This window comes from Scylla paramamosain, chromosome 22 (genome assembly GCF_035594125.1).
Source record: "Scylla paramamosain isolate STU-SP2022 chromosome 22, ASM3559412v1, whole genome shotgun sequence".
In the NCBI taxonomy this organism is placed as follows: Eukaryota; Metazoa; Arthropoda; class Malacostraca; order Decapoda; family Portunidae; genus Scylla; species Scylla paramamosain.
Genome location: NC_087172.1, coordinates 12,881,310 through 12,889,623, shown reverse-complemented (window position 1 = coordinate 12,889,623; position 8,314 = coordinate 12,881,310). Strand labels below are relative to the sequence as shown.

The window sequence follows — 8,314 nt, the reverse complement described above, 5'->3', positions numbered from 1 at the left end:
AGTGAGGAACGATGTTACATTTCTTGATATGAAATTCTTTACAAATTCTTTACCGAAAAGTATCTCATGTTTTTTATTATTGTCTTGGAAACCAAGGCTTACAATAGTGGCCACATCTATCACTTTGGTTTTCCTTGTGGCGGGGAGGAGGGAGAGGAGGATGAGCACAGGAGGACAGGGAGCACGGCGGTGATTGGGGCGGCAGTGGAAAAAAAAAGTGAGGGTGGGGGTTTCGGTTAGGGTTATATGAAGTGACTCTCCCGGTATTCACAGCTCAGTGCTCCGCGAGGCATCAGGATACGAAGCAGCCACCTGAGGATCACTTCCTACGCTCTTCCTGAGCTGTTCTTCTCCACCAATACCCTTCAGACACACACAGGCGAGTTGAGGTGACTCATTTGTTCCTCAATACTGTATCAAGATTTTGACTGTCCACCGTTTTTTTTCTGAGATTGATGTTACCGCTTGTCTTGATAGAATGAGGCACTTGCCCAGTTGATGAAGCTTGCCACTGCTGGATCAGATGAGGAGCTTGGTGTGTTGGTAGCGTGGAGAACCGGTAGTGAGCTTGGTATTGCTGGTAGCGTGGAGGTCGTTGGTAGTAAGTTAATATAGTTGATGTTTGCGAGTAAAAGACGCAAATGACGGAGTTCTTCTTGATTTAATAAGGTAGAGGATGTACACATTTGATACGGGACACGGACACGGACGATTTGGCCACGGGATGTCACCCTAGGACGTTTTGGCCACGGTGGGTAGGACATTTTGGCCACGGGAGAAAATACTAGGAATCTATTGCACTTAGTAGCTTGCTTATTAAGTAAAGGAAAAAATCTTTAGTCTGTTTTATTATCCAAAAAAGTTCTCTAATCTGTTCTGTTAGGTTAGGTTAGGTTAGGTTAGGTTAGGTTAGGTTAGGTTAGGTAATAAATACGAATATTAATAATAATTGTGAAAATATGTAAATAATACAAAATATAATATATATTACAGTAAATATGTTTCATGGCCAAAACGTCCACCTTGGGAAGTTCCCGTGGCCAAAACGTCCTACGGTGACATCCCGTGGCCAAATTGTCCGTGGGCAAATCATCCGTGGCCAAATCGTCCTACACCCAACTCTAACTGGGACTGAGTGGAACTGAGTACTAGCTAAGAATGCAAACTATATTTATTTCAGAGAAGTGGATCATGATACAGCTTTTAGGGTGAAGAAATGACCAATGAGATGCCAGGAAATAAGATGAAGGAACCAATGGGAGAGCTAGTTATTTTGGCCAACGGCCAGGAAGGAAAGACTCAGAAGCGAAAGCAAGTGTTTTCCCTAAGGACTGGAACTAGGTGTGAAATTCCCTTGAGAGGTAGAGAAGGAGGATAAACGTTAAAAATAGAATAGACTGGCTGGCCATGGGCACACATGGAATTAATTTTTTTTTAATTTTTTTTATACTGAAAGGACACTGGCCAAGGGCAACAAAAATCCAACAAAAACTGCCCACAGAAATAACAGTCCCATAAAAGGGTCAAAGCAGTAGTCAAAAATTGACGAATAAGTGTCTTGAAACCTCCCTCTTGAAGGAATTCAAGTCATAGGAAGGTGGAAATACTGAAGCAGGCAGGGAGTTCCAGCCTTAACCAGAGAAAGGGATGAATGATTGAGAATACTGGTTAACTCTTGCGTTAGAGAGGTGGACAGAATAGGGCTGAGAGAAAGAAGAAAGTCTTGTGCTGCGAGGCCGCGGAAGGAGGGGAGGCATGCAGTTAGCAAGATCAGAAGAGCAGTTAGCACGAAGATAGTAGTAGAACACAGCTAGATGCAACATTGCGGCGGGGAGAGAGAGGCTGAAGACAGTCTGTTATAGGAGAGGAGTTGATGAGACGAAAAGCTCTTGATTCCACCCTGTCTAGAAGAGCAGTGTGAGTGGAATCCCCCCCAGACATGTAAAGCATAATCCATACATGGAGTATGCTTCACATACTCCATGTATGTGAAGCATACATGGAGTATGTATCGAAAATTGTATGTGGATCGAAAATGAGGATAGAGAAAGTAGGAGGGAACAGAAAAGGGGATACTATCAGTAGCCTCAGACACCTGAGTTTCAGTGAGGAAAAGAAGATAAGGTTTAGAAGAGGAGAGGTGGTGTTCTACAGATTGAAAATTAGATCTTAGACCACGAATGTTGCAGAAGTTAATGAAGAAAAAGGTGGGGGGGGGGGTGTCAAGACACTTAGGGTCGTCGACAGAAAGGCAGTCCGACCTGGGGACATCTATGGTCCCCTCCCCAGATGGGGACTCCGAGGTTAGTGTAGGAGTCACACACACACACACACACACACACACACACACACACACACACACACACACACACACACACACACACTATCCTCATAACTATTCACTTCCTCTTTGTCATTCACCAGCTAACGAGTTAAGAGCGTGGCTTAGAAAACCCGATCTTCCGGAACGCTGCGGGAAGGACGTGTGTATTTCTCACGCCTTATACGCAGGTACCGCGCAGAGGCAGGAGGGGTAGGAGGTGGAGGTGGTGACGGTGGTGCGGGTGTGGGTTGTAGTGTGGGTGGCTGGATGTGGTCATGATTTTGTAATGCATGAGGCGTAAGAGGGAGTAATAAGTCACCGTGTGTGTGTGTGTGTGTGTGTGTGTGTGTGTGTGTGTGTGTGTGTGTGTGTGTGTGTGTGTGTGTGTGTGTGTGTGTGCACGTGTGGAGGGATAATCAAAGGGGAAACAGTCTCAAGAACAAAAGATCGAACACCACGCAGGAATAATGAACGATGTGATACGAATATGTTTTCTGACTTTATTGTTCCCTCTCTTCTCACCAACAACACTTTTCCTTTCCTTACTTCGTCATATTTACATTTTATTTGTTTCTTTTCTCTCTTAGCAATGGGTGAAAGGCGCGTGCTGCTGTTGGCTGTGGCTGTGGCTGTGGCTGTAGCGGGGATGACGACAAGTACCGCGGCAGAACTTGCTGGCTGCACCCACAATGACCAATGCGAACCACTTTCTTGCTGCCGCATAAGTATGATTCTCTCTCTCTCTCTCTCTCTCTCTCTCTCTCTCTCTCTCTGTGTGTGTGTGTGTGTGTGTGTGTGTGTGTGTGTGTGTGTGTGTGTGTGGACCTTTGCATGAGCTCAACGCGAGATGCTTTTTTAATAGATGAGCAGGTAAACAACACCAAAAGGAAGTATGAGGTAATAATTTTCGAAAAAAAAGAAGAAAAAAAAGAAGACTAGTGATTACAGTAGCGAATAATAATAACAAATAAATAAGTATATTTCTTATTATTATTATCACTTTTTAGTTAAGTTTTATTTCTTCTTTCTTTGATACCAATTTTTTCCTTTCTTGAGGATTTGACAGCCACATAAAACTTCCTCGTGCCGTCTCACTTTCCCTCCTGAGTGGATGGCCTGTGTTTCGTTGCAGGACGCATAAGGTTCCCCACCTCTAGATGCTCTCCACTCGGGACTGTAGGATCACTCTGCTTCCCATTCAACACCGAAACTACCTCCTACCGTATCCTCTACCCTAACAGAGCCTACGTGAGTCTCTCTCTCTCTCTCTCTCTCTCTCTCTCTCTCTCTCTCTCTCTCTCTCTCTCTCTCTCTCTCTCTCTCTCTCTCTCTCTCTGTCGTGGGTATCCTCTGCACTGATCATGGAGGAAAGTAATGTCTAGCATAACTGAAGGGCAGATAACATTTTACTATTAGTGTGAAAACAATGCATAAGAATCCGATCAATAATAGGAAAACAGGGAAATTGAAATAACGGAAGCTGTTTTTGCATTAAAGATACCAACCTATTTCCATCTATTATCCTCATCAATAGATTTATTCCAGTGTTCTTTGAATATAGTTCATATGAGAGCCCAATCGAAATAATGACCGAGAACTGTCTAGTGTCTTAGTCAGACAACACACGTGAGATATGAGACTGTCTTCACAACAAGGTCAGGGCCGTGAATTAAGTAAACAAGCTGAAGAAGAACGGGCCATTTTTTTTTTTTTTTTTTTCCTCCAGAAAGGATGTATTGAATGAACTTACTGATACATAACTCATCAAAAGATATTATTTAGAGTTTTAGACCATGCAGGCAATCTCTTCGTCACCAATCATGTGAGGGAAGCATCACAGAGTGACACAGAGAGGAGCAACCCACTTATTGCCATAATGAAGGTGATCATAACACTTAGACATCTTGCTGCTAGGGAAAGCTAATAGGGAAATGCAGTTGTCCAGTAATGATGTTGTGGGTCAAAGAGAGAGCCACAGGAAGTTCGGGATTACTCCTGAGCGCCGAACGTTGTTTGTTTACATTAAGGTTCTTCAGCTTCTTCAATGGGATCACATTTAACTTATTTCAGAGGTTGAATTAGTGTCCTACCCTCTGTGTCTCTTCTTCAAATATATAAAAACGAAGGAAATATTTATGAAAACCATAAATTAATAACAAATGGTAGCTTTTCCTACATGTTGCAGAATATGAAATCAACTAAGTTTGTTCGAAATCCGAATTATGGTAAGGCAACCTAAGCAACTGAGACATAAAAAAATGTTCGAAAACCAACTTGTTCCGAGAGGAAGACGTTCGGTAACCGAGGTCCCACGGTATTATCTCCATTATTCTTTTAATTGATTGTCCTTCCCACTTCATGATTATTTCTTATTAATTTCCTAATTTTCATTAGTCATTTTAGGTCAGAAATATCCTATGGTGAAATGCTTTTAACGCCATGGTCTATAAGTTACAGGACATGCACGTGTGCAAGTGGCTGCACACGTGCCGTGCTTGTCCCACAACGTGCAGCTGATCGCTGTTGCTCTCTGGAGTTCGTTATGCCTTAGCAATTATTTGCTGCAATGATACACTGCGTTCTTAAATTTTCATTTTATGTTTATTTACGAAAATCTTGAAGTGTAATCAAGTAACATTCTCAAGCTGGCAACGCCCACCTCTGTTGCCCTTCCTCCCTCCCTCCCCTTCGCCAACTCTTAACGCATTCAAATTTGAATGCCATGTCACTCTAGACCACGGTGTCAAAAACATCTGACCGTAGAGGATTTCCGACTAGAATGACTTCGTATTTCATTTCTGACAATATGTGACTTTTTTCATGCGACACCCTGTATATAAATTTGAGTATTTACTATTTAATTCTTATTCAATACTCTATCTATTCCATGTTCATTTTTTAGCGTCTATAAGTATATTATAGTTTATACAAAAATAAGAGAGAATCTAACTGCCACGATGTTCACAGCGGGATGTTGAAAAGGGGCACCTCGACATGTGCCCTTGCCAGGCTGGCCTCGTCTGCCACAAGAACGAATGCCGCCCAGAAGATGAAGTCACCACCCACGGCCGGGAGCAAGACAATCTCTCCTTGGAGTTCTATTAGCTATCGGAACCTGCCACCATGTGCTGTGTTATTTATCAGTGCCATGGTTCCTTCATATCATGATTTCTGACGTTCTTATTATAGAAGCTCAAGTTGTTAGGGCGTGGGTCGTATGTCAAACGTCTCACGCCGGCCAGCCAGAGCATTGCTTCCTTGGAAATGTTGCACTGTTAGCTATTTAAAAGCCTCGGCTTTATATGGGCTGCTTTGCTATTTAAAAATATATTTAATCTATGTTTTAACTCATGCAAAGTATAATAAAGCGTGTTTCAAGTGTATTTGATTAACTTTTCCTCTGGGTGTGTCTTTTTTCTTTTTCCTTCTCCTCCTCCTCCTCCTTCTCCTTCATTTTCTTGACATTGGCTCGGTCCTTATAACAATGCCAGAGTGTACCAGTTGTCTACGACAGTTGTGCATTTAGTAACAAAACCTGAAATTTCCAACATTGTGCACACCTTCATGTTTACTTTCAGGTTAGGAGAAAAGTTACGGAGTTACGACGTTTGAGAACGGAAGCAGCCAGGCGTGGGTACAGCGATGCCACATTTCCTAAACTATGCTACTATATGTAAAAGGCACTACAAAAAAAAAAAAAAAATAATAATAATAATAATGATAAAATAAAATAAAATAAATAAATAAATAATAAATATAATTTTGACATAATTGTTGTAATATCATTTGTAATAGTCATTTGTTCCTCAATACTGTATCAAGATTGTCCACCACTTTGTTCTGAGATTGATGTTACTTGTCTTGATAGAATGAGATACTTGCCCACTTCATGATACTTGCCACTGCTGGATCAGATGAGCTTGGTGTGTTGGTAGCGTGGAGAAACGGTAGTGAGCTTGGTATTGCTGGTAGCGTGGACGTCGTGGGTAGTAAGTTGATATAGTTAATGTGTGCGAATAAAAGACGCAAATGACTAGAGTTCTTCTTGATTTAACAAGGTTGAGTATGTACACACTATATACAGAACGAGACACATGATTATAAAAGTGAATACTAAAGTGATATGAACTGCTGCTCGTGATGATGACTGAGCAGCGTCTCTCAAGACTGACTGTGACTCGGACAGGAACTGAGTGAGAGACGGAGACAAGACTCTCTGACTGGAACTCTGACTGGAGCTGAATGGAACTGAGGAGTAGCTAAGCATGCAGGCTATATTTATCTCAGAGAAGTGGATCACGATACAGCTTTTGGGGTCAAGGAATGACCAATGAGATGCCAGGAAATGAGGTGAAGGAGCCGATGGGAGAGCTCGTTATTTTGGCCAATGACGAGGAAGGAAAAACTCAAAAGCGAACGCAGATGTTTTCCCTAAGGACTGGAAGTAGGTGTGAAATTCCTTTGAGAGGTAGAGAAGGAGGAGAAAGGTTAAAAATATAATAGACTTGCTGGCCATGGGCACACGTGGGATGAACATGTGAGATGATATATATATATATATATATATATATATATATATATATATATATATATATATATATATATATATATATATATATATATATATATATATATATATATATATAAAATTGTTAAGACTGATACAATACTATTACTTATTGTGCCTCTTTGATGTGGTGATTGACGCGCTTTGATATAAAGTTGTGTTCGAATACGCCTGGCGGCAGACGGTGCACTGCTGTTGCTCATCCTCCCCGGCAGGTTAGTCCTTATATGGCTGACCTCAGAAGGTGAGCTGAAGTGACCCGGATGCTACACTTATTCGGGAGTATGGAAGGTGACCCCTGTGGTGGAGCGCTTGCCTCAGTGAATGAATGGCCCTCACCTTTGCTTCTGCAGGCTGGCAGCGAATATTTCAACGTATTTTCATGAGACGTATTAGGGAAGTTTTTTTTAAACGATTTGTTCTCTCGTAAGAACAATTTTCAAAGGCTACAAAGATATTTAGTGAAGTGTTCATTGGTGTTTCCTCAATGGTAGTGTATAATTCTTGTTAAGCTACTTCTAGAATCATGAAATACCCTAGAAAACACCCATACATTCCAATAAGGTCTGCTAAAAGTGTATGAAAATGCGATACCAGAGTTACGGATTCCACACACTACTCGTGTTGCTGAATACTATGAAACAGACCACAGGGATAGCACAGCTGCTCCATCAAAAACATTACTTCAAAAAGACACATCAGTGAATAGGAAAACAAGTCAAATCAATAGTGCAGTTGAAAATATTAAAACATCACGTCGTTATCTCCAAGAAGCACTTCCGCTTTTTGAAATGCCTCACGCTACATTTCCTCCGCCCTGACCTAAACCTGATTTGCATAATGAGGTAAATTACCGCATCGTTTTATGAAAAAGAATTTATTAGTTGAAACCTGACAATTGCCACACACACACACACACACACACACACACACACTATCCTCATAACTATTCACTTCCTCTTTGTCGTTCACCAAGGCTCGTATTTCGAAACGTTTTAGAATCCCATATGGAAGTTTTCATCTCTTAAGAATTGCTTGCAGGTCCTCTGAACACAATCGTTCCGATTATATATATATATATATATATATATATATATATATATATATATATATATATATATATATATATATATATATATATATATATATATATATATATATATATTACACTACCTCTGGTACACCACCACCAACAACAACAACAAAAACAACAACAACTACTACTATTACTATTACTGTTACTACTACTACTTCTTGTTTTTCTTCCTCTTCCATACTATCTTTACTTGCAGCCTGCCTTTGGCTTCCTTCTATTTTTGATCTCACACCTGTAGCTGCCTCTATTAGGAAAGTCTCCCCATCCGTTTTCTTTGGTGAGTGACTTGTATCTCAAGGTTTCTCCCGCAAGGCTTCCACGAGAGCTC

At 41.1% G+C, this 8,314-nt stretch overlaps 1 protein-coding gene across 1 annotated transcript; it reads left to right on the top strand.

Annotated features, from left to right (window-relative positions):
* The first annotated feature begins 264 nt into the window (after positions 1-264).
* On the top strand, positions 265-5,702 carry LOC135111573 (astakine-like). Its single transcript, XM_064025013.1, has 4 exons — positions 265-389; positions 2,911-3,048; positions 3,456-3,571; positions 5,291-5,702. The coding sequence occupies exons 2-4, from the start codon at positions 2,913-2,915 to the stop codon at positions 5,426-5,428; spliced, it is 390 nt and encodes a 129-aa protein (XP_063881083.1). The 5' UTR covers positions 265-389; positions 2,911-2,912; the 3' UTR covers positions 5,429-5,702.
* The last annotated feature ends 2,612 nt before the right edge of the window (positions 5,703-8,314 follow it).

What these genes read in the sequence shown, in the direction of transcription:
- LOC135111573 (XM_064025013.1), top strand. Translation starts at nt 2,913, where the DNA reads ATGGGTGAAAGGCGCGTGCTGCTGTTGGCTGTGGCTGTGGCTGTGGCT. An exon ending in ACTTTCTTGCTGCCGCATAA is followed by an intron (nt 3,049 to 3,455) that starts GTATGATTCTCT and finishes GTTTCGTTGCAG; the next exon opens with GACGCATAAGGTTCCCCACC. An exon ending in TCTACCCTAACAGAGCCTAC is followed by an intron (nt 3,572 to 5,290) that starts GTGAGTCTCTCT and finishes CGATGTTCACAG; the next exon opens with CGGGATGTTGAAAAGGGGCA.